This window comes from Pan paniscus, chromosome 8 (assembly GCF_029289425.2).
Source record: "Pan paniscus chromosome 8, NHGRI_mPanPan1-v2.0_pri, whole genome shotgun sequence".
NCBI classification, from domain to species: Eukaryota; Metazoa; Chordata; class Mammalia; order Primates; family Hominidae; genus Pan; species Pan paniscus.
In genome coordinates, this window is record NC_073257.2 from 94,308,971 (window position 1) to 94,336,238 (window position 27,268).

Genomic DNA, 27,268 nt, shown 5'->3' on the forward strand with positions numbered 1-27,268 from the left:
GCTCAGAGTAATTTGATCGTCTAAAGCCTTCTCTCAGCTCGTCAAAGTCATTCTCCATCCAGCTTTGTTCCGTTGCTGGTGAGGAACTGCGTTCCTTTGGAGGAGGAGAGGCGCTCTGCTTTTTAGAGTTTCCAGTTTTTCTGTTCTGTTTTTTCCCCATCTTTGTGGTTTTATCTACTTTTGGTCTTTGATGATGGTGATGTACAGATGGGTTTTTGGTGTGGATGTCCTTTCTGTTTGTTAGTTTTCCTTCTAACAGACAGGACCCTCAGCTGCAGGTCTGTTGGAATACCCTGCCGTGTGAGATGTCAGTGTGCCCCTGCTGGGGGGTGCCTCCCAGTTAGGCTGCTCGGGGGTCGGGGGTCAGGGGTCAGGGACGCACTTGAGGAGGCAGTCTGCCGGTTCTCAGATCTCCAGCTGCGTACTGAGAGAACCACTGCTCTCTTCAATGCTGTCAGACAGGGTCATTTAAGTCTGCAGAGGTTACTGCTGTCTTTTTGTTTGTCTGTGCCCTGCCCCCAGAGGTGGAGCCTACAGAGGCAGGCAGGCCTCCTTGAGCTGTGGTGGGCTCCACCCAGTTCGAGCTTCCGGGCTGGTTTGTTTACCTAAGCAAGCCTGGGCAATGGCGGGCGCCCCTCCCCCAGCCTCGCTGCCGCCTTGCAGTTTGATCTCAGACCGCTGTGCTAGCAATCAGCGAGACTCCGTGGGCGTAGGACCCTCCGAGCCAGATGCGGGATAGAATCTCTTGGTGCGCCGTTTTTTAAGCCAGTCGGAAAAGCGCAGTATTCGGGTGGGAGTGACCCGATTTTCCAGGTGCGTCTGTCACCCCTTTCTTTGACTCAGAAACGGAACTCCCTGACACCTTGCGCTTCCCGAGTGAGGCAATGCCTCGCCCTGCTTCGGCTCGCGCATGGTGCGCGCACCCACTGGCCTGCGCCCACTGTCTGGCACTCCCTAGTGAGACGAACCCGGTACCTCAGATGGAAATGCAGAAATCACCGTCTTCTGCGTCGCTCACGCTGGGAGCTGTAGACCGGAGCTGTTCCTATTCGGCCATCTTGGCTCCTCAAAAAAAACTGCTTTTTTACACGGAACCCACGAACATGAAAAAATAAAAAAAACTTGATTATTAGCCTCAGGTATGTTCACAAAAGTATAGATATGTTTTTTATCATTCATTTCCAAAAACATTATCACAGATTTGGAGCAAAAAGGTGCTGTTACCTTATCATTCTGAAGTTTTGTGTATGCCCATGATGTTGGTATAATTTTCATTGTTACAACCATTATGATACTTATTCACAGAAAGCGTGCATTAAGCACTTATTGTGTGTCAGGCTTTGTAATAAATTATGGTGATACAGAGATTGACTTGCTAGGTCCCTAAGATCCCATAATCTAGTTTGAGAAGAGGATGGAGAACGAACATGTAAGCAGTTAAACTGCAATTCAGAGTGATCGTCACAGTATTAGAGATGAATACGAAGTGTGCCTGGAGCTCTGAATACTTTCAGCCACTTCTAACCTGAGAACCTAGGGAAGACTTCAGTATGTGCTTACATTTCACATAAATCTGAAACAATTAGAAATTATTTGTTAGAGACATACATGTAGCTGTGTATGAGGTAAAGGGAATAGCACATTTAAATTCATAGAGTCTAAAAGTCACCATATGTGTTCCAGTATTATTGGAGCTCAAGAAATGTGGGAAAGAGACTAGGAAGTGCAGTTCCAGGGAGCATTCTCTGATGGCTTGTGTGGGGAATTGCTGAATAAGCTAGAAAGTGTTTGTCAATCTCGTGTAATGAAGACTCAATGGAGTTTTAGCCACAAGATGGAGAGCTCACATGTGCTATTGAGGTGGGTGTGTTAACTCTTCTTTTTTTTTTTTTGAGATGGAGTCTTGTGCTGTCACCCAGGCTGGAGTGCTGCGGCACGATCTTGGCTCACTGCAAGCTCTGCCTCCTGGGTTCACGCCATTCTCCTGCCTCAGCCTCCCAAGTAGCTGGGACTACAGGCGCCCGCCACCATGTCTGGCTAATTTTTTTGTGTATTTTTGGTAGAAACGGGGTTTCACCGTGTTAGCCAGGATGGTGTTGATCTCCTGACCTCGAGATCTGCCCGCCTCGGCCTCCCAAAGTGTTATGATTACAGGCGTGAGCCACTCGCACCCGGCCGTGTTAACTCTTAGTAAGTAGTAGAAGCCAGTGTGAGGTACAGGGAGACCAGACAGGAGGCTGTTTCTATGTGTGAGAAACTTTTATCCACTAGAAGCTCATATAAAGACACATTTGGGAAATAAAGATGTTGTAGAGAAAGATACACCATCCCCACTGTGGATAGCATCCAGATTAATGCTGGAAATCACATTTCAGTTAGAAAATTGCTTAGGAAACATGATGTCAGAGGAAGGAGAGCCATGTAATTCAAGTCTATGATGGCATCTCTTTCAAGTTTCCCAGTGTACCTGACTCAGAAGATAGAATCAGTCTGTTAGCTGAGGTCTCTCTCTGCTGGAGAAGCATGAAAAGGGCCCCACCAGCATAGACTCAGTTCTCTTTGAAGTTTAAGATCCATCTACAAATGGCCATGTTCTTTCCTTAGCAGAAGGTATTGGGGTTTCTGTGTACATGCTACTCACTGCCCACGTGTAAGTAAGGTAAAATTTGAGCAAGTGGAAAATGACCCTGCTGTAATCCAGATCATAATATTTCTAAATAAGCACACACAATAGTCAACCCACCTACTTCATGATCTTTTATGGAACAAGGCAGAGACAAGGCCACTCTGCACCCACAAAAATGTATAGGTATGCACTTCTGACCTATGTGAGGTAAGTGTCTGCTACTTCTCTGTCAATGGCAAGTGCTACTACAGTCCTCCAGCATATTGGATTTGTAGGCCATTCAGTTAGCAAGTGTCTTCACTTCTACATAGCATTCAATCCTTAATGTACTCCTGCTTTTCTTAGCCTATAGAGTAGTTCAAACTCCCAGGGAGGCTTTTTGTTAGAAGGAATGAAGTCTCTATGGGTATATTGAAAATCTCATCTACAATATATAAAAGTCCATAATTTAGGGTTAGTGTGAGGATATTCATTCAATAAGTATTTACTGAATAACTATTGGATAACAGGTGATGAGTTAGTTATTACGAATACATATACCCACATACATGCACAAACACACACACATACACACACACACACAGATATAAAACATGTTTGTATCTTCCAGAAGCATATGGTTTATGGGATAAACAAATGGAAATAATGAAGGTTATTATTTCTAGTAGCAAGTTTGAGAATATCCCATAGGGTGAGGCTCATTTTTGTTGGACTTTGATAAGTCATCTCAAAGGCTAGGCTTCCCAGACGTGTGTGTTATCTGTGGCTCAAGACTATGAGTAGCAGTCATAGCTATAATTGAAAGAATGAGAGACAAAGAGCAGAAAGAGTGGGGAGTAGTTCTGTGACCTAAATAGTGAAAAGGCCCCAGAGAAGAAAGCCTTTACTGGGCAACACTATAGAGAGTTTTGTAGAGAACAGAAATATCCAATGGGAATTTATTTTTTGCTAAAGTTTTCTCTGTCTTATAATATGTTCTCTGGATGAAATCTGTGGACAACTGTGGGATTGTGGGGGTGCAAGGTGGCAACCTGCAGAGCGAAGCATATGCAAAGGCCTGAGGGGACATGGGAAATTTAAACAACTGTGGCTTGTGTATTGAAAGTGGGGGGCAGTTATTACGTATGAGATGAGGAGTGAGAGACACAGAGGGCTTGGGAAGATTTTGGTCTTCATCGTAAGAGCCGAGATAAGCCATGACATGATTTTTGGAACAGCAGTGACTGATTGCTATGTGGTTTTTTTTTTTGCATATATTATGGAAACAGATTTTATTGTAAATAATTCATTTTAGGGTGGGTAGCATGTGCACAGACAGGTCTGTAAGGAATATTCCAGGTAAGATGAGATGGAAAGAAGTGGTAAATTCAAAAGATATTTAGGAGTTAGAATCAAGAGTATTTGGTGATTGCGCATGCAGGATCAAGAGAATGGCTACTAGGTTTCTGGCCTGGACAGTGGGATCAGTGGTGTCACATTAACTGAGACTGGGAGTGCTAAAGTGCAAGTTTCTTGAGGAAGAGCAAGAGTTCCATTTTCTATAAGCAAATTCTGAGCTGCTTTTGGGATGTCCATCAAGAGGGGAAAGATAGGCAGACTGGAATTTAGAGAAGCCTGTGAGCTGGATGCATAAAATCAAGGTTATTGGCATGTAGATAACAGAGAGGATCATCCAGGGCAGCTGGTTTTCAGAGTTTAGGGTTCATGAGAATGATCTGGAAAGTTTTCTAAAGCAGCATCCAGGACCCACCTCCAGCGTTTCTGGTGCAGTAGATCTTGGATGGAATCCATGCTTTACATTTCTAATATACTCACTCGAAGATGCTGCTAAACTGAGTAACACACTGGCAATAGCCCTCACACAGAGAATAAATAAAAAAGAAAGACATAATAGAAATAAAAATGTGACTATGGGAAACAGTATAACAGAGTCAGTCAAGCTGCATTGGTTTGTGTTTAGAAGCTCCCAGGTAAGAGCTATGAACCCTTGGGCCAATGAAGTAAACAAAGTAAGTAAAGACTCAGTCTCTCTATTTGTTAAAAAAAAAAAAATGATAATAAAAATGCACAAATTCATAGTGTTATTTTAAGGTCAAAAAAGACAGCTAAAGGAAAACACTTAGCATGGTGTTAAGTATATGCTTGGAGTTATTTGAAAGCCAGTCTTTAAGTAATCCAGCATTTAAACATAGATTAGATGATAATAATTTGGTGAAAGTCAAAGGTCAAGAGGAAAATCAAGACTATGTGATAACATAGATTCCAAGGAAAGAAAGGTTTTCACAAAGGCAAGAGGGTTATGAGTTTCAGTTGCTTTTGAGAATTTCAACGAGATGCGAAAAAAAAAAAAACCCACTATTGGATTTAGAGATAGCTGGTAACATAAAACAGGCCATTTCAGGAAGGTGATGTGTGGTGCAGAGATAGTGTCTCTGAAGCACATAGCACAGAGCCTAGCATAAGCCAAGGGCTCCAGTGACAGTAGCTGCTATTATTATTATCATAGTTCAGAGCAGTTTGAAATATGCGTGTGTTTGCATGCTGGTTAAAGGAAATATATTCAGTTTAGGATAAGCTCTGCAATTCCCAAATAAATGCATTTCCATTGAACAGGCTATGTCCCATTCAGGTTTAAATAAGCTGAAACCGTTTTTAAAAGCAGGATTTCAAACTGCAACGTGGCAGGTATGTCATGCAACTTTAACAAGGGCCCTTTCTACATTTGCTGCAAAAATTAATGGCTTTGGGATACATCAAGAACTGTCAGTTCTCACAGCAGCCCCACGAATCAATTGAACTTTTAAAATCCTTGCCCTACACTCCCCATTTTTCCCATGCCAGCAAAGTGAACAATTGTCTGATCTTTGGCAGCGGGGAGAAAGCTATCTTTGCCTCTTGCCAGCTGAGAAATGGTTTGTTTCCCTTTCAAACACCACTGCATTCTTCTTGCAATTTCCCTTTACCATTAAATATTTTATAACTCAGTCTCATGCCAGTGCTCCTTCCTAGGTGCCTGATAAATGACAGATTCTACAGGAAATTTTAATATATGGCAGCAGGTTTCATTTACAGTATTCCTACAGAAGAGGCTGCCAGAGTCAACAACCATATTTAAATGGCTCCTGGCTTGTAAAGGTAGTTTGCTAATCCTAAAAGCTTTTACATTGCATTGCCAGATTCTTACCTTTTCTTAGAGAATCGTCATATCATGAACTCTATGGGAGAGAAAAAAAAAAACTGCTTGAGGAATGTGACATTTTTTGATTGTTTGTTTAAAAATAAATCTTACACAGCCTACATTTCAGTTTTTTTCTTTAACAGGAATAAGTTGTGTACAGGGGGTTTAAATGCTTTATAGACAAGAAAAAAACTGCACTAGAACCAACTTATTCATCATCTTCATCTTCATCCTCTTCATCTTCCTCATCTTTCTCCTCTTCCTTCTTTTCCTTGCTTTTTTCAGCCTTGACAACTCCCTTTTTTGCTGCATCAGGCTTTCCTTTAGCTCGATATGCAGCAGTATCCTTTTCGTATTTTTCCTTCAGCTTGGCAGCCTTCTCTTCATAAGGCTGCTTGTTGTCTGCAGCAGTGTTGTTCCACATCTCTCCCAGTTTCTTCCGAACATCACCAATGGACGGGCCAGGATGTTCTCCTTTGATTTTTGGGTGATACTCAGAGCAGAACAGGAAAAATCCCGAAGGAGGCCTCTTGGGTACATTGGGATCCTTGAACTCCTTTTTTGCCTCCCCTTTGAGAGGGATATAGGTTTTCATTTCTCTTTCATAACGGGCCTTGTCCGCCTTTGCCACATCTTCAAATTTTCCTTTCTCTTTAACAGACATGGTCTTCTATCTCTCTGAGCACTTTTTAGAAAACTGAGAAGTTGACTGAAGCATCTGGGTGCTTCTTCTTGTGCTCCTCCCGACAAGTTTACACAAAAAATGCATATGATGACATTTTGTCTTTCGGCTTCTTAGGATCTCCTTTGCCCATGTGTAGTTATTTTTCTGCGCTAAGAATTGAGGCCGCTGCACTTCCGCGGACATAAGAAACGAACTCCTGGAGCTCAAGGTCAGCAGGGGTTGGGTTCCTGTTGCTGCGCGTGTGGCCCGCCGGAAACCCGCTGCAAAGTAGTGGCGCATCCGTCCGCGCAACTCTAGTGGACAAAGACGAAATCTGACATTTTAAAGCCAGGAGTGTGATGAATTTATTTCGGATCTAATCTGAGTCTCAATATTTTCCTTTTTTTTTTTTTTTTTTTTGGTGGCGGGGGGTGGGGGGCGATCTTGTTTTTCCCATCCAGGATTCCTTTTCCTGTGCCAATTCAATCACACATATTCAAGCCCAGCTCCAATGCCAACACTCTAAGAAACCCTCAGAGGTTACTATAGCCTGAATTAATCTCTCCCTTTCTTTGACTATCTCATGCAATTATTATCTGTAACAGCCCATTTAGTACTCTTGTTCCTGCAACAATATATGTGTTCCCACAGTGTGCTGCATTGTGCCGGCAACATAGAAACCTCCGTAAGTAATATTCAGGTTCAACTCAGTAGTTAAGGGGGAAACCAGTCATCATTTCAATTCATTAATAAATTAACTTTCATTGCAAAATCTGCGGGGATTTCTGTCTTCCAACCCAACATTTTCTTCCCATTTTGCCTTTAATGAATTCACCACCACCACCTCTCACTGTGCATTTAATTACTCTACTGATTACTTACTATGTATGCTACGTGATGTGGAAAGAATAGAAAACTTAAAAGCAAAGCACTCTCCCTGACCTCCCTGGGGATAGAGACCGAAACGTATAAAAAAAATAAGAAAACACATTAAACTACATATAACAAGTGCCAGATGAGTGATCCAGATAATTGCACAGTCCCTGTGGCCCCTAGTGATGGGGTACTATTTCTAATGCCAGCAGCAGTGCTTCCTTAAACTGATCCCTAGACCTTGGTCATGGTGCTTGGAAAACCCTTTCTTAGCACCATCTCTGCTCATCTTAATCCTAACACTCCTTTATTCTTCCTGTCCCTCTTTTTTTGGAAAATCCTTTCCAGTTGTTTTGCTTTGTTTTCTCCTCGTTTGTCCTCTATGCTGCTGGGCTGATTTTTCCCTCCTTTAATGAAATTCCATGCTCTTTCTCTAAGTTGTTTTGGAGCCCTTCTTATATCCTAACTTACTTCGCTTCCCAGAAATTTTTAAAATAGAGTTTTTGTTCACTATAACACTTTTTTTTTTTTTTTTTTTCTGTTTTGAGACAGGGCCTCACTCAGCCCTGTCTCAAACAGGCTGGGGTGCAGTGGCGCAATACCAGCTCACTGCAACCTCGACCTCCTGGGCTCAGGTGATCCTCCCACCTCAGCCTTCTGAGTAGCTGGGGTCACAGGCGTGCGCCACCATGCCCAAATAATTTATTATTATTATTATTTGTATAGATGGGGGTCTCCCTATGTTGTCGAGGCTGGTCACAGACTCCTGGGTTCAAGCGATCCTCCCACCTTGGCTCCTGTAGTTCTGAGATACAGGTGTGAGCCAGAGTGCCTGGCCTATGATACCACTTTTTAACACAAACAATTAGAAAAATGCTATATAAAAAAGTTGTCCTTTTTTTTTTTTGACAGAGTTTCGCTCTTGTTACCCAGGCTAGAGTGCAATGGCGCAATCTCAGCCCACTGCAACCTCCACCTCATGGGTTCAAGTGATTCTCCTGCCTCAGCCTTCCAAGTAACTGTGAATACAGGTGCCTGCCACCATGCCTGGCTAATTTTTTGTATTTTTAGTAGAGACAGGGTTTCACCATGTTGGCCAGGCTGGTCTCCAACTCCTGATCTCAGGTGATCCACCCATCTTGGCCTCCCAAATTGCTATGATTATGGGTGTGAGTCACCGCGCTGGGCCAAAATTTCTCCCTTCTATAAATTCCTATTCTGTGCCTCTGTGTCATGCCATCCATAAGCCCATGGATTAAAGATGAGAAGACCTGCTCTGCTCCGTGGAAGCAAGCTCATGGTCCAGTCAGATGGGAGCTTCAGAAGCTGATGGATGTGGAGAGAATGATGTCTGATAGCAGGGCCCACTCTGGAATAAGGGAACTTAAAGAAAGCCTTGAAATACAAATTGGTATTCACGGGAACATAAGGCCCCTCCTGTTTACTTACAGGAACCTTCATCCATATAATTGTTTTGAAGGCAATAGCTCTATAACAAATTATTTACCAAATTACATTCCTAGAAACAGAAGTTTGATTAAGTACATGCCAAAATAGTACCATGTAGCATAGCCAGCTTAGTGTATTGGACTGTCTTAAAAGTGGCATAGCTTTAAAAAATATAAACAAGCTTCCAAAAGTGTTGAATTTGCTCACAGATGAGAGTTTTTGATTACTAAGATACACCAAGGTTGTTTAGGATCATAACTTTTATAGTTTGGCATTAGATCTTATCCATGTTCTCATTCTCACAAATGTTCCGTGTTTCTTCTTCAGAATAAAACACTCACCTGGATACATTAGAGCACACTGTGCCACCTTAGGGCACAGAAAGAAAATAAAGAATTGCACCTTATGTTTTATTTTTGGCTCATTCTTATTTATGTTCTATTTTATGTGTTTTGTAGTGTATCTTATATGTTGAAAATTAAACAGATGTATGAATACATACATGAACTTTAATCAGATGTACAAATGTAGGAGGATATCATCCAAAATTATTAGCATCTCTTTAGTAGGCTTTGTTTGGTTGTAAGTGATAGAAAACCTCAGTAAGAGTGACTTGGACACAGTATGCTTATTATTTAGTCAAGAAAAATCTAAGTAGGTGGTCTTAGAGTTAGCATAGCAAACTAGTGAGTTTATTAAGGGTCCAGAATTTGCCTATATTTCCATACACATATTTTGCGTGATGACTTTCAAGAATAAAATTTCACCTCATGATGAATTACACTTACCTTAGCCAATGCCTCTGTGATTTCAGGTGGGTAATACTATATAGATAATATATAGTAAAATGCATAGGTATATTCTAAGGTTTCAAATGTATTGATAATTGCAGTTATTTACTTAGAGAATGATCATACCCAATATTTTATTATTGTTTATTATATTGTCATTAAAAAGTTATAATAATGATGTTTTCTTTGAATTCAGTAAAGTCATTGTGAAGGTTAAGCATGTGCATTTTAAATTAATTTGGAGATTCTTTAAGCTATGGAAATGGAAAGCCTCAGTACATGATAAGCCTGATATCTGAGCTTTCCCACCCCAGACTTTTGCAGAGCCATTGACTTGGGTCTCTGATCCTCTGTAATGTGCTGATAGATGATAACATGATGGAGAAATCAGTTGGTAGAATGGGGCGGTAACCACTAGAGACAGCAGTTGTCAGATGGAAATTAATTGATTGTAATTGCTTTGCCATTGTATTGCACTTGAAGTCTGTAGCTTGTTAAAACCACTGATTATAAAATAAGGATCTCACTTTTTATGCTGTAGATTATGTTAATGAAAGCTGTTCTTAGAAGCATGATCAGTGAATATCAATAAATGGATAATAAGAAATTAAAGGAAAAGTTAACTAACTGATCATGAGTTAATATACTTCAGCAGCCAGAGTAGCAGTCAACTGTGTACTGTTTCATATTGAATTTTTTGCTCAGAGCTCTTGAATTTTAAATATTTCCCATAGAGAGATTGATTCTGTGTGACTGCTTATCACGTACTGTCTTGAATAACAGATCTTTTCTGTAGAGAATCTCCTGCAAGATGGAAAATGTGTGTGTTTTGCAGAGCGTTTATTTTGTGCCAAAGTATTAACAAGCAGATATTTTGAAATGGAAAACATAAGTTCCCATTGCAACACCAATAGTGGTTTATTTCAGTGCTCGTGGAATATGAGTAACATATGTGTGAGGGTCTGTGTGAATCTGAAGGCCTTGCTGTTGCAATCTTTATCAATATTATAAAAAGTATACTAAAATGATAACATAAATGTTAAATTATATTTCACTTTTTGCTGTACAAAATGCGTTTTTTGTAAAATTATAATGAGGTTTTTAATTATAGCTTTCATTTATAGCATTTAATTGTTGATGTTAGAGAGATCAGAGATTTTGGAGATATTTTTCTGAACACCAATTCTCATTAAGCCTCCATGCAGGCCCTCAAGGACCTTACGGAAGAAAGGAACAGATAAAACAAAGAAAGGATTACTTGCAGTGTTGAATGCAGTGATGAAAGTGATAAGAGGCACTGGGAGGCACAAGATGAGATCATCTAAGTTCTGAGGATTTCTGGGTATCTTCAACAAAGAATGAAGGTCTGGGAAGAAGGAGCAGTGTGACAGTTCTTGGTATTTTGGGGAAATAGAATGATAGTTGAAAATTAAGTTGCATAAAGTTTTAGAGTGCAAGAAGAGACCAGACGGATAAACATATAGATGGCCCATGCCCTGGTTTGCCCTCCTGTGGATTTTAAAGTTATTCCCACAGGAGAGCCCATGAGGATTTTTAGATGTGGGAGAGACAGGGGTGAGTTTCCTTTTAAACTGATCACTCACCATCAGTTGTGACGATAATCAGGGAAGAAGCTCATTGTGACCTTCATTTACTGTCTTAGTCCATTTTCTATTGCTTTAACTGAATACCCAAAGCTAGGTAATTTATAAAGAAAATACGTTTATTTCTTGCAGTTTTGGAGGCTGGGAAGTCTAAGGTCAAGGGGCTGCATCTGCTGAGGGCATTCTTGCTGGCAAGGAGTCTGCAAGCCCTGAGGCAGTGCAGGGCATCACATGGATAGGGAGTAAGAGCATGTCAACTCAGTCCTTCTTTCTCTTCTTGAACAGCCAACAGTTCCATCATGGGGGCCTCACCCTGATGACCTTATCCATTCCTAATTACCTCCCAAAGGCCCCATCTTCAAATATCATCAACATATGAATTTGAGGATTAATTTTCCAACACATGGAATTTGGGAGACACATTAAAACAAGAGCGGTTAATAAGCTGGTATAATATCCCATGCTTGAATATTATTATTAATCTAAATCTCTTTAAAGGAAATTAAAAGCTTAAGCACTGAATAATTTTTTCTTCTTTGACTTTTTAAGTATTTTTTTGTTGAATGTTGTGGTGGAATTGGAGCTAATAGTTGCTTAAAACTCTGTAATTAGAACAATGTCTACATGTGGTAATAGAGTCTATCTTATAGATAGCACTTATTTATTGTTAGTCTTGTATTTGGGATGCAGATATTGATGTATAACTTAATTTGAAAATGTAAGTAATTATGATTTTAAGAATGCATGTTTAAGATATGCTAAAAAATGACAATAATTGGTCCTGTTAAATATTTACCAGAAACATTCTTCATATTTGAGAATCTGTTTCAGAATTTAGAACATTTGCATTTTAATTACATAATAAAAGGAGAAAGTGAAAGAATAATTGGCTTAGCTATTAGCCAATTATAGCTGTAACTGAAAAAAAATCCCCCAAACTGACATTGGATTCCACAGAACAGTCACAATATACATTGATCAGATGTTTAATTATATTTGGCAGCAATAAAGGGAAGGGAATGTTGTTTCAATCCTTCATACAACATGTTTGTTAAAACTGAAATTAATGAGGGTGGATTTGAGGTGTTTGACTTAGGATCATTCAGCTTTTAGTGTTTACTTGTCCTCAAATGGGGCTTCTCCAGAGTGACTCCAATAGATAAAATTTAGTGGAGAAATAAGACAATTGAATATAGTGGTTACAGCCAGCTGCATTTGGTCAGTACCACGGAAGGTTGGAGCTGTCTGTCTAGAGTCCCAGAGGTCGGAGCCCATGAGAAGGCCTCCATACAGAGATCCAGAGCCAGTGACAGGAGTTGTTGGTGTCAGAATGTACTGCTGACAGCGTTTCCCCCTGTGCTTTCCTTGACAGATACGACGACATATTCCACAGAGCGATCCGAGCACTTCAAACCCTGCCGAGACAAGGACCTTGCATACTGTCTCAATGATGGCGAGTGCTTTGTGATCGAAACCCTGACCGGATCCCATAAACACTGTCGGTAAGCTACTGAGGCCATTGATGGAAAGGGCAGGCCCGTTGCAAGGCCTGGGGGTGGAGGGTGCTGGCAGCATCTGGTATGTGTCATATCCGGGGTACACACAGTCCCACCGTTTGAATAGCAGAATTGCGAGTCTTAATTTGGAAAGGGCAAGGCTGCTGCCTCTTTAACAGTGGAAGGAGACAAAATGGAAACAAAGTAGTTACGGTTTAAGTTTTACCTGACCAAGCAAACAAAGATTTACTTTTAGATCTGCAAAGTTAATGGAAATAATTATTTACATACTTTAGAAGCGTCTGTTTATGATGTGGAGCTTAGGCATATATCCTAGTACTCAGAAATAATCTGTTCTTGAGAACCTACAGACTGTGGCAGGAGAAGCAAACTGCTCATCTAAGATCTAGAATCTCAGTGTTTATTGTGAACCAACCCCAGAGACTTTAACTGTGTCCAGAGAGAACTGCATTTTATTTTGTTTCTGCCCTCCTTTATTAATTTCAGTACTTTTTCTTAACACCTCTGATGAAACACTCTCCAGCAAGAAGTTGTAAATGAAATAGTAGTCCTGTTATAGTCTAGGTAGAGAACTACTTGGGGAAAACTCCCAGTAGAGATCGGGAAGGTGTTTAATTGGTTTTTAGAGACATAAGGTTATGTAACTGCTAAAAATAAAAACAAGGGGGGATAAAGAGTGCACTTATAGACACTGCGGCTTTAAGACTCAATAGAAGAATCAAATTAACATCAGAAAAATATTTCTTACCAAGCTTTCATTTCCAGTATTACCCTGGTAATTTGTTTTTCTTTGCAATTGTGTATGCATCAGTGATCATAGATATCCACACCCCTTTTCTTCTCTTTATTTACTCTTCTCGTATGACACAGTTATTAAATTAATTATTCTGAATAGTGAGGCAGGGAAAATTATGACTTTTTTCTATTACTATTATAAAACTCTATTCCCATGTTGTTTCACTAAGATGGTGTAGAGAAATGCATTGTATAGTTATGAACTTAGAACATGCCATGCCAGCAGAAGCTGCCTGGATCCAAGAGCCAGGTTTAGTCCACAGGGAAGATGTATTGCCACACTGAGCAATGGCACAGGTTTGGAAGAACAGATACGTGATATAGTAGGAGGGCTCTGTAAAAGTTACCATATGTCCTGTGTCAGGACAAATAGAACTGTGACCTTTCCTCACCCCTGACATGTGGTGTTCATATATGACTTTGGCAGTGCCGCTGCATTCACCCTAGTTGCAAAATTTGCACCCTATTCCTATGCTCTGCAAACCTGGGTTGGGGAAGAAGGGGAGTGGGGATTGTTTCTCTCCACACTCCTCCTCTCTCATATTTATTGTGACTGTGCATGTATGGATACAAAGCACACAAGTGACATTAAGACCTTAAGGGAAAATCCAGGAATGAGCTACTCCTTCAAAGCGTGATGTGCATGCAAGCTCTTCTAGATCCTCAACCATGTTACAGTGGCCAATCTAATGGGATAATCATTTGGAAGTGGCCAATGCAATCAGTTATGTTTGAATTCGTAATCAATTGAAGAAGGGATGAATCAGAAGCATTAGCTAAAGTAGTGGCTTTCTTTGATGGTGTTTTACCAAGAGGAGGAATCAGATCAGGTCCCACCACAGTATGCAGGCTGAGATGATTCATCTTTTCCAAAAACTGGGACTATCAGGAGAACAAAGTAATTCTTCTTTTTCTGCATATGGCTATGCTGTATTCTTCATTACTTCATGAGTGTATGAATTTGCTAGGACTGCTGTTACAAAGTGCTACAGCCTGGGTGGCTTCACTATGGAAATTTAATTTCTCACAGTCCCGGAGGTCAGAATTCCAAGATCAAGGTGTCAGCAGAGTTGATTCCTTTTGAGGCCTCCCTCCTTGGCTTATAGATGGTCAAGGAGATGTACCTTATTATGTTTCCTCTGTAGGTGTTTGTGTTCAGAGTTGATTCCTTTTGAGGCCTCTCTTCTTGGCCTGTAGATGGTCAAGGAGATGTATCTTCTCATCATGTTACCTCTGTAGGTGTGTGTGTTCCAAATTTCCTCTAAGGACATCAGCCATATTAGATTAGATCACATCCTCATGACCTTATTTTAACTTCATTACTTCTGTAAAGACCTTTCTCCAAATATGATCACATTCTGAGGAACTGGAGTTTACTTCATGTAGGGATTTTATATTTTTGTAGATAAATTCAGTCCATAACAATGAGTATCATGTCCATAAAAGAAAAATCCTTTGCTTTTGTGAGATGCATGTACATCTCTAATTTTTGTAACACACATAAGCAGATATATACCTATAGTTTAAGTGAAATGATGTACATATTTAATAATTTTGGCCTTCTGTCTCCATATTTCTTGCATATTTCAGTACAGACAGCCTGTTATTTAACATAGACTCACAACATAGCTAATCATGACAAAAGACTAGCCTAAGACAAAATTGGAACTCGAGTAGGTTAATAGATGCCTATAAATCTCCTACTGGTGTGTATGAATAAATCACACATCACATGTGCCTGCTATTCATCTCTCAAGCTTTGCTGTGAATAAAAGGCTTACATTTGTTCTTGCATCAGCCACTTCTAAAAATTCCAATGTAGTTATTAATAAAGTGCCATTTTGTACAGCACTCTATTTAAGTAGTATGTTTCAGTCATACTCCTATTCAACAAATGTTTACTGAGCACCTCCTATCACTAAGATACTATTGAATAAATACATACAGAAATGAATTTAAAAATTAAATGTCACAGTGCTTTGTAATGTGTTTGGAGTAAAAAAAATACTTCATCGTTAGGAAATTTTAAAAATAAAAATACTTCAGTGACTGACATGCTACCAGGAGTATGTTTATGACATAGTAGTTACTGGATTTTGTTTCAAGTTAAATAAGATGCCATTTAATAGATCTGAGCAGCAATATAAAGGCTTATGCATGACCCTGGCTTATTCAATAGTTTATTTTTGTGTGTCTCAAAAGATTAGACATCTAAATCTGAAAGAAATTAAAATTATATTTCCTAGATTAAAAAAAAATTGTAATCCTATAATAAACTGCATCAAATATTTTTCTGTGTTGTGAAAATAGACCATACTCTGACACATTTCTGTTTTCTTCTCAAGGAACGATAAGAACACAATTACCAAACTATTCGTGATAGAAATCCTGAAAGTACATGCAAAAAAAAAAACAAAAGGACAATAATAATCCCAGAAAAGGGAGGAGTTGAAAGTGGGGGACATGTTTGTTTCTTCATAATTTTCTTATTCCAGTTCTTCAAGAAACACTTGTGGTATCAGTACTTAGAAATTATAAAGCAATTTAATTAAAAAAAAACTTGACAAAGATTTTTAAAGAACAAGAAATAGAGAAAATAGATTTTCCTAAATTCAAAATATAATGTGTGTATATATATGTGTGTGTGTGTGTGTGTGTGTGTATGTGTGTATATATTTTATTTTTCTGAGAGGGACCCTTGCTCTGTCACTCAGGTTGGAGCACCGTGGTGTGATCTTGGCTCACTGCAGCCTCAATCTCCTGAGCTCAGGCCATTCTCCCTACACAGCCTTCTGAGTAGCTGGGACTACAGGTGCTCACCACCATGCCCAGATAATTTCTGGTTTTTTTTTTTTTTTTTTTTTTTTCGTAGAGATGGGGCCTCACTAGGTTGCCCAGGCTGGTCTCCAACTCCTGGCCTTAAGTGATCCTCCTGCCTCGGCTTCCTAAAATGTTGGGATTACAGGTGTGAGTTACTATGCCCAGCCTGAAAATATAAAGCCACAGATCATCCACAGGCTAATTAGTGAAAACAGATTGTGGTATATTGTGGGACTTAGTATAGAACAAGGCTTGATTCATAAACCAGAGGAAAATGAGAGACTGATTGTTCAATAAATGATTGACTATCAGGTAAATAGAATCAGAAGTGAATGTTGACCCCTCTTTCTATACCAAAAGTATACTAATGATTTCAAAAGTTAATGTAATAAACAAATAAAGCCTAAGGAAAATAATAAGTAAAATTACATATTTATTTATGTTCAGCAATTATAAGGACCTTGTGAGCAAATAAAAGCAATGGAAGGCAAAAATTAACAACTTTGACACAGCATTTTTTTATGTGAATATCATAAATCAGAAACAAAATTAAAAGACAAACTGTGAGGAAACCGAATAACAAATATGGCAAAGAATTAAAACCCTTAAGAAGGCATGTAGATCAAAGGGTAACATTAAAATAAAATCTCAATAGGGAAATTGACAAAGGGGAGGAACATAATCTATCTAAAAAGAAATACAGATAACCAGCAAACAAATATACTCAGCCTCACAGAGAAATGCAAATTAGGTATTTTTTTCCTATCCTTTATTTAAAGATTTTTAAAAGTGACTACTATACCCAGTTTGGTAAGGGGGCTGTGAAAACACGTGTCCACAAATACTACTTGAGGGAGTGCACTTTGTTAAATATTTTTTGTAGGTAATATTTTAGTATGTTTTAAAAGCCTTATAGTGTTTTTTGTTTGTTTGTTTGTTTGGTTGGTTTTTTTTTGAGATGGAGTCTCACTCTGTCACCCAGGCTGGAGTGTGGTGGCGTGATCTAGGCTCACTGCAAACTCCGCTTCCCAGGTTCACGCCATTCTCCTGCCTCAGCCTCCCTGGTAGCTGGGACTACAGGCGCCCGTCACCACACCTGGCTGATTTTTTGTAGGTTTTTAGTAGAGACGGGGTTTCACTGTGTTAGCCAGGATGGTCTCCATCTCCTGACCTTGTGATCCACCCACCTCAGCCTCCCAAAGTGCTGGGATTACAGGTGTGAGCCACCACACCTGGCCCATAGACATGCTTGTGAATATTTATTTGTAGGGATGCTCACCACATTTTTATCTGTAATAGCAAAATTTTTTAACAAGTATGAAATTATGAATTTAAATGTCTATATAAATTAGAATATATTTGTACATTGAATGAATTTTCACAGTGTTTTGAGGATATCCAATGGTCACTATGTCATGTTAGGTATAAAAATGTAATATGAAATTGCAAACTTGAACATATAGTAGAATCCTAATTCTGAAAAAAAAGCTAAAATGGTTGATAGTTTACAACTATTTGCTTCTTTCAACTTGGCAAATTTTCTAACATCTCTATATTACACATATATTTCATTTATGTAACACCCGGTTAAGAGAGTTGACTCCTGCCTCTAGTCTTTCCATTAAGAAGTATAGATAGTGTCCTTGTCTCTGTAAAATCAAGGTCATTATAATTCACTATTATTGAGCTGATAAGAGAACTTTCAATTAAGTGCTTCCAGATTAAGCACTACTAAGTCTATTTGAATGTGTCTGCTCCTTCTTTTATTAATAATTCATTGATACTTTTTATAATAATTCTTTTTCATGTTGAAATCATGTTTTGAAAACTTTAAAAACATTGGATTTAATAAAAGGTAGATACACCCCATAGAAATGAAGCTGGATGAAGAAGGAAAATAAGTCAGCAGAAACACTTTGAATCAAAATATTCTGAATAAAATCAGAATATTCTATGATCTTTTCATTTTTATGCCATTTCTAGAAATTTTAAAACTGTTGGCAATGGTGCTATGTATAATATATTGCACTAGAGTGAAAAGAGGTAGCCATTGTAATTGAAAAGATTGCTACACATTTGAATGGACCAAATGTGTTTTAAGGCCAAATTCAAGTAAAAAGGATGTGTCTCTTCTGAACTGAAGCTCATTAAATGTTTCACCGGCCTTCCTGCAAAAATGGATTTTCAAAACTTTGGAAAGGATAGCATTTAAGCTGAATTTGACCTGTATTGACCATTTTGGAAATCAACCAAGCAATTCGCTTGAAGATACTTGAAGCACTTGAAATATGGAATTGCTGGAAAAAGAATAAGACAGCCCAATAGCAACCATTGCCCAGGGTGATACTTTGGTAACAGGACTGATGGCTTGTATAACAATCTGACATGCTGATAGGAGTTGGGGAGTGGGGGCAGCCATTGGGAAGGGCAAAGGGAACCCTAAGAGTAGTTTTTTCTCCCTATTATGACTGGCTGTCTCTGAGTAGGTTTTGAAATAAAAGCTTCCATTTTTAAGAGAATTGATTGGTCATTGTGTAACAACAATTCTACGATATAACAGGACCATCCCAGTTAGTGCTTTGCTCTGTCACTTTGGAGGTCCATTAGCTCTTCCATTCAGTGAGGGTCCTCTATATCAAATGGTTCTCCAGTAAGTGCTCTGAGAGCAGCAGCTAATGATTCCCTGTGGTTGAAGCAAGTCAGAATGAAAATGGAGTTTTGGCACACATCCCTGAATTCCATCGACAGGAGGGAATGAAGGCTAAAATATCTATAAATCCAGGCCAGGCTGCAGAGTCGCTGCAGATTCCCTGCAGAATGGTGTTAATAACAAGGTGAAGAACCTTAGAAGAATTTGCAAGTTCATCAAAGAAGTGTTCATGGGAATGAGTGCCATAGCCCAGACATAATTTAAGTAATTTGCAATAGCCATATTGATAACAACAGGTGGTCTACCGATTGCTTTTGACAAGAGGAAATGAAGAAAGTTATAATTATTCTTCTTCTCTGTGGACATAGCTTGTCATGATAGTCTTAGAAACTCGGAAAGCAAGCAAACCAACAACACAATGAATGTTATTTTGTAATTCCATGACACTTAAGCAGTGGTTTACCTCTTCTAATTCGACCTCTTTGTATTAAAATTAGTTGGCAGTTAGTACATTGCTTTGGATATGGATATTTAAGTATCATGCAAAAAAACAAAAAAGCACATTCAACCAACACATCATTTAGTTATTAGCCAAAGATTACTTTATTTTAATGTTTTCTTCTGTGATTGGAATTTAGTTATTAGCCAAAGATTACTTTATTTTAATGTTTTCTTCTGTGATTGGAATTTAGTTATTAGCCAAAGATTACTTTATTTTAATGTTTTCTTCTGTGATTAGTGGCTCTATCTGAAGCAGGAAATGGTGTTTTTTTAAGGAGGTCATTATGACTTGGGTTTGCTTTTGTATCCAAGAATTGACACAAATTTGTTTATTTAAAATACCTTCCCTGTGTGAGTTGGGGTAAGACATACAAGAGGCAAATGTGAGTGTTCAAAGCTGAGAGACCTGAGTTCAAAGTTCTACTCAGCTTTCTACTAACTCTGATTTTTTTGCAAGTCATTTAATCAGAACCTTCAATATTTAATTTTTTTAAGATAGTCTAATAGTTGCCCCAAAAGGCCAATGAAAGAATTGAAAGCAACATATAGAAAACTATGACTGTGAAACAGATACTATGTATATATATAATAGCTCTTTCCTCTCTCCTTTATGCTCATATTGAAGCCAAGGAAAAGCATATTTCAAGAATCCCGTGAGAGAAATTGTACCGGTATCATCTGCCTTATTTAATTAACAGGAGACTTCGGTTTAAAAGTGGGGAGGGGCATGCCAGAGAATTCCTGTCTACTGTATATTCTCAGGACTCAGAATTCCTATCGCTAATTTTAATACTTTGACAAATTAGCAATTTTCTATTATTTGTTACATTCTGCAAGCATTTCTTGATTTTTCCCACATTTATTTTCTTAATGACTCTTCATAGGTTTAAAGGAAATATTATTTTTCCTTTCCTACTTAATCAACGTAACGGGCCATAATTGTGTCAATAACATGAAATTGTTGTCGATTTGGCAATTTTGTGACACAATACAATAGCCTGTTGACTTTTTTATTTTTTTATTTTTTTTGCAGAAAAGAAAAATACACTTCCATGTGAAAATGTACACACTGAAAATTATAGATTTTACTTGTGGAAAATATATGATTCAAGAAAAATGAAGTGATTTACTTTTTTCTTAATTCTTTCCCAAAATAGTTTTCTGAAAGTTTAGCTATCTGTATACTTCAGTGTTTAAAATATGTAGGCACTAAAATTCTTAATGGCATAAAATAAAAATAATCTGCTTTATGAAAGCCTACAGAAAAAATTTAAAAGGAACATTTTTTAAATGCAGGATATGTTAGCAGCGAATGTGGAACCAAAGATAAGCAAGGCGTGTTCGACTCTACCTAGACAGTGTCAGATCTCTGGCAGTTAGTACATTGCTTTGGATATGTAGCTTTTAGCTGCTCTCCTTTGTAAGTTTTAAGACCAGGCTTGTTTATGTATAACTATTCAATGTCATACACACACGGAGACATGCACACACTCTTTTTGTTTGCTCCCATGATGATTTATTTACCAGCTGTAAAATGGGGATGATGATAACTGCCCTTCCTGGCAGTCATTGGACCATAATATATGTGAATGTCAATTGGAAGTTGTAAAATGCCATATAAATGCAAGATATTGTAGCTATACAAAGCCTCAAATTACCTAATTGATTTTGGTCTGTCCCTTATCCCTTATAATGAGAGTGCTAGCAACTAAAACACCTTGAAAATTACTGGAGTGTTTTTATAGCCAATAGACTCCAGAATTTATATAGCACTTAGAACTTTATCAAACTTTCTTTGTACTAGTCTGATTATTTAAAGAAGATCTCACTATATAATGATGTCTTTAAAATATTTAATTTTAAAAAGATAAAAATCTTTTTAAAAGATAAATATTTTTTAAAGATAAATAAGAATATTTTTATTTCCTTGCAGACTCTTTAAAAAGTGTTGTCTTTTTGTCTTCTGTTTTTCCTAATAATTCTTATTTGGTCTGGCTGGTTGGATTCAATGCTCCACTGCTACTAGCAGACAAATTATACATATTCTTGACCGGACGTGGTGGCTCACGCTTGTAATCCCAGAACTTAGGAGGCTGAGGTGGGCAGATCACATGACCTCAGGAGTTCAAGACCAGCCTGGCCAACGTGGCAAAACCCAGTCTCCACTAAAAATACAAAATATTAGCCGGGTGTGGTGATGCATGCCTGTAATCTCAGCTACTTGGGAAGCTGAGGCACGAGAATCACTTGAACCTAGAAGGTGGAACTTTCAAGGTTGCAGTAAGCCGAGATCATACCACTGCACTCCAGCCTAGGTGACAGAGTGAGACTCCATCTCTAAATAAATAAATAAGTAAATAAAACATATTCTCTGTGATTCAGTTTTCTTATCTGTGAAGTGGGAAAAACAATATTACTACTTCCCAGGATTATTTGAGGCTTGATATAGGTAAAGTTGAGATGCCTGGTATTGAGTAAACACAGGGAATTTGGGGTAAGTCCAGTATAATATAGTAAGTTACAGGTATTGTTACTTTATCTGCACAGCTTTGTTGACAGGTCAATGTACTTGTGTCAGAACTTCTTGATAGGTACTCAGAGTCTCCCAGCATAGTGAGTCTTGTGCAGAGAGTTCAATTTAGGTCCACTAATGGGAATAAAAGAGAACAGGCACAGATACATTATTTAAAAACACAGTAATACCAGATCGTGCACAAGAACACATTTTAGAATCAAGGATCATTGGAATTATTCAAGTAGTAAACTTAAAAGACAGGCAGAAATAGGAGGCCACCTTTTGTTAGGGGAATGCTCCCTTTTGACAGTTCCTGAAGAAAAAACATGGGAAAAACACTCCTTACCACCTACAGTTTAGGCCATTCCTGCTGTTGACCCTTCAGATGTGTCCCCGAACTGCCTCACCAGGCACCTGCTTCTTGCCTGAGAGTTTCACTATCTTGTGAGGGATGGGACAGTCTGGAAGCTTCTCCCATGCAGACAGAGCAGAGAGAGAATTATGCAATATTTTGTATCCCAGATAAAATTATATAGTTTAAGTGGATTATGGATTATTTCACCAAATTTATTTTAAAAATTAAGAACATATCCATAAATATTATTTTAGCCAGAGATGATCTATCAGTACAAATGTGAACAGTAACCTTGGTATCACAGGCCCTGCCGTGCAAGCTTCTTGGGTAAATATTTCAATAAAACCTTCTCAAAACAGGATAAAGATGGCTCAGCTGTTCTGTGGACTCTGCCGAGGCAGTGAGGGAATTCGCCGTGTCCTTCTGTGGTATGCCCATCTCTGGGGCTACTGAAAGGATTCTTCCTCCAACCTAAGTTTCACAGCATCAGGCAGCACTTCTGGGTTCCTGAGCATGCTATTTCTTTCCAAATCACTTTTGTCTGATCATCATTTACAAACATAAAAGATGGCTTAAGGGCCAAATCACAATTTTTATGCGTAAACCAAAATGTCAGTATTTGTGTACCAGACTAGGGAGGCTGACACCAGGTTTTACATGCTTCGCCTCCCCACTAAACTCTCTCCTTTATTGTCCCAGTGGTTCAGGAATTCAAACTGCTTGAAAATAAGACATTTAAACTCTGGCTTTATGTACTCTACTTACTTTTAGAGATAGGTTCTTGCTCTGTTGCTCAGGTTGGAGTGCACTGGTACAGTCATGGCTCACTGCAGCCTTGACCTCCTGGGCTCAAGTGATCCTCCTTCCTCAGCCTCCCAAGTCACTGAGACTACAAGTGCACACCATCATGCCTGGCTAATTTTTTAAAGTTTTTGTACTGGTGGGGTCTCAAACTCCTGGCCTCAAGTGATCCTCCTGCCTTGGCTTCCCAAAGTGCTGGGATTATAGGTGTAAGCCACTGTGCCTGGCTTAGCTCCCAAAACTTTTCAGGCATTATGGGAAATTTTAATAACTTTCTCTGTAAAATAAGCATAATCCAAGGATGTTCCATGATGAGTATGACATATACTTGACCAAATTATAATTTGATTACACTCAAATTCATAGAAAAGCAAGACTATCATATACTATGTGGATTTTTCTTAATGTAACTTTCACCAGAATGTACAACCTCTGTATTGTTATCCCCACTTTGCAGAAATCAGCTGAGAGTTTCCTGAGTCACTCAGTGCTACCAGGCTTTGGATGATAATGAAACGAGAGAGTTCCCTGACATATGACAGGGGTGTGGCTCACCTGTTTTTGGTCGCCCCACAACTGAAAGCCCTGAAGGAGGGGAAGCATGCAGAAGGGCAGTGCAGAGGCGGGGGCAAGTGCTCTGGCTCCGCAGTAGTGTCTGGAGGTGGATACCTGCAACCCTCCACGTTACAAAGCTCTTTCAGTTTTGCCATCTACAGATGGCTTGAGTGTTAATCAGCTCAGTGGACCCTCTGCTTTATCGCAAGGGCAGGGGGCCAGTGTGACAGCCTTCTGTATCCCAAGCTCTTGCCCAGTGGCTCAGAAGAATTGGATCACATGCAGGCTGGAAGGATGAGTGCAAGGTTTTGTTGAGTGGTGGAGGTGGCTCTCAGCGAGATGATGAGGAGCTGAAAGTGGGGATGGAGTGGGAAGGTGATATTCCTCTGGAGTGGGGCTGCCCAGTGGCCAGCCTCCTCCAGTCACCCACCGCTGAACTCCCCTCAGCATCCAGACATCCCTCCTGTCTCTTTCTCTGCCGCGTCGTTCCGCCATTGCTGATCTGCTGGTCTGCCCTGGAGCTTGTGGTTCAGGGTTTATATGGGGGCAGAATAGGGGAATGGAAAGCCAAAAGGCAACTTTTTGGGCATGAAAACAGAAATGCCTATTCTTATTCAGGGATGCGGGTATCTAGGCTTAAAGGTGGGGCCTTTGCCAGGGAACCACCCTCTTCAACCCAGTATTTTCCCATTTCCTGTCCGTATCAATAAGGTAGAAGAGAAGGCCCTAAAACCCATTCTTTTCACTGTATCCCAACTCTGTGTCAGTGCACGTTAACATCCAACTACTCTTTTATTTCGTTACCTATGTACCTACGTATTACTTGAGAAAACTAAAAAATTGACAGAAGGGCCAAGCATTCCTTGTTTTATAGAAAAAAGCCAAAGACAGTGTTTCCAAAGTTTATCTCAGAGTAAATCTCTAAAAATATGTTTATTTTTTTAATGCTCACAGCGATTCTGGTGGCTTTATGAATATCAGGAAAATATTTCTACTAGAGGCAGCTTAAAATCCACCTTACAAACACACACACACACACACACATTCACACACATGCATATACACACAGTCTATTTACTAGGTATCTGGCATCATGCAAGACACTGAGGTTCAGTGGCAAATGAGACCAAAAGTTCCTTCTTGTCAATAACTTGCTATAAGAGCACTGGGAAGCCAACAGAATCTAGTGTGGAAGGGAACACAATGGGCAGATTCTGACCATACTGGGCAGTGAAGCTCATATTTGGGATTATAGGGAAATGCATTCTAGGCTGGTAAACTGAGGGAAAATATCATCCTCAACTATATAAAATCCCTCATGCAAGTTTTATCAAATGAGAAATTAAGGATAAAGTGAACGGAATAAAAAAGATGAGAGCATTACACCTGGTTTGGGGAATATGTTTTTAGAAATATACATGCCATATGTGAGGCTATAGAATGGCACTTTTTGTTCTATTTTATGTACACTCAGAAGTAAATGACAATTTAATACATTCTTTTATCATTCTGCCAATGTTTATTAAGCATTTTCAATGTTCCGAGTCCACTATAAAGTGGTAAGAATATAGTGATGAATGTTCTCAGAAAAACTCATAAGAGAGGGGTTGAGATGGATATTTTCTACTTCAATTCAATATGACAAGTTCTGTGATAGATATGAGCTATGCTCATATCTGTTTTGTGTTGCTGTAAAGAATACCTGAGGCTGGGTAATTTATAAAGAAAAAAAGGTTTCTTTGGCTCATGATTCTGATGGTTGGGAGGTTCATGATTGGGCATCTGCATTTGGTGAAGGTCTCAGGGTGCTTCCACTCCTGGAGGAAGGTGAAGGGGAGCATTATGTGCAGAGATCACACAAGGAAAGAGGGAACCAGTGGTGAGGTGCCAGGCTTTTTTCAACACACAGTTCTCTTGGGAACTAAAGAATGAGAGCACACTCTCCTCTGAGGGAAGGCATCAATCTGTTAATGAGACATCTGCTCTCATGACTCAAATACCTCCCAATAGGCCCCTCCTCCCAACACCCCCACACTGGGGGTCTAATTTCAACATGAGAGTATGTGGGGACAAACAAACCATATCCAAATCATAGCACTCATATGTACATAGAAGATTCCAAAAATCAATGCTCTTGAAGCCAGGGAGCGCTTCAGAGAGGAGATAACACATTAATTTGCATTTGGAAAGATAAGAGCCTTTTTATTTCTCATTGGGAAGCCTACGCTTGCTGGCCAACAAAGGCTTGGAGAGTTGAGCTGCTATTGGAGAAGTTTCTCTTTAAATCCAAGAGGGAGGGAAATTTCAAAATTACTTTAGATGCAATTAGAAGTAATCAGCTTCATGTCATAAATTTTTGATGCAATTGGTCCCTTCCTTTCTGGATTATTTTTTCTCTCATGTCCAGATGGTTCTCACAAACATATCAGAAGATGATGACATTTTTAATTTCTTTCACTCAAGCTCTGAATTTATCTGAATGGAAAGTATAGAGAAGAGTGTGATTCTTCAAGCCTAACAAGTATATCACACTGATTAAATTATGAAATTAAGATTTTTAAAATTCAAAATTAATGTATAACTTTTATCTACATATTTGAGATATTCACAAAGATAATTTTATTGTTCCAATCAAAAATTAATTGTATTAACATTTTATTATTCATGTATTTATTTATTCTGAGAGTCTTGCTGTGTTGCCCAGGCCAGAGTACAGTGGGGCAATTTTGGCTCACTGCAACCTCCACCTCCCTGGGTCAAGCAATTCTCCTGCCTCAGCCTCCTGCGTAGCTGAGATTACAGGCATGCACCACCATGCTCAGCTAATTGTAGTATTTTTAGTAAAGACAGGGTTTCGCCATGTTGGCCAGGCTGGTCTCAAACTCCAGGCCTCAAGGGATCCACTCACCTTGGCCTCCCAAAGTGCTGGGATTACGGGCATGTGCCACCACACCTGGCCTGTATTAGCATTTTAGATGTAGGAAATGATTTTTCAGTTCTAAAATTTTCCTAAAGAATTAAACATATCCACTTAAGGATGCGTTGACCACTGATCATTGTTGAATAATGAAACTTTAGGGATACTTACTGGCACATTCAAGTGACAATGTTCTACATTTCCCTAGGTAGTATTTCTTTTCTCTAACTGAGCTGCTGCGAGGCTCGCATAGGGTGAGAGTAAGATAACTGTAAAGGATGTACCTTGTTATGGGTCAGGCAGCAGGTTACCATATTGGCACATATAGCAACACATGCATACAGCAGAGATCAGAGAAAGAAAGTTTGTAAGAATTCCTAAAACAGGATAGCTTTCTAGTTTCTCAAATACTGCTTTCTGATTTAAACAAATCCAAAATACAGTTATAGCTAACGTCAGAGAAAGGAGTTATTAATTCAGCTGTAGACCATTAAACAAACAGACCCCAGGCTTAGGGGCAGACGGGATGCTTGGAGATGGGGCTGTGGAGAGACAAAGGCAATGCCAAGAGGCCAGTATGCTTAGAGCCTGGCCTCCCTGGAGTCCTCTGACAGCAGGTGGATCCCAATGACCCTGTGCTCCTGAAGGGCAGAAATT

At 39.2% G+C, this 27,268-nt stretch overlaps 1 protein-coding gene and 1 pseudogene across 16 annotated transcripts in view; one reads left to right on the forward strand and one right to left on the reverse strand.

Annotated features, from left to right (window-relative positions):
- The window catches only part of NRG3 (neuregulin 3), a 1,147,889-nt gene that overhangs the window by 475,216 nt on the left and 645,405 nt on the right, over positions 1 to 27,268 (forward strand). For all 16 annotated transcript variants that reach the window (XM_008953559.5, XM_034931004.3, XM_034931005.3 and 13 more), the window contains one exon: positions 12,558 to 12,687. In XM_008953559.5, coding sequence (XP_008951807.2) covers positions 12,558 to 12,687 — 130 coding nt within the window. The remainder of the gene's footprint in view (positions 1 to 12,557; positions 12,688 to 27,268) is intronic.
- Positions 6,013 to 8,911, reverse strand: LOC100980837 (high mobility group protein B1-like; annotated as a pseudogene).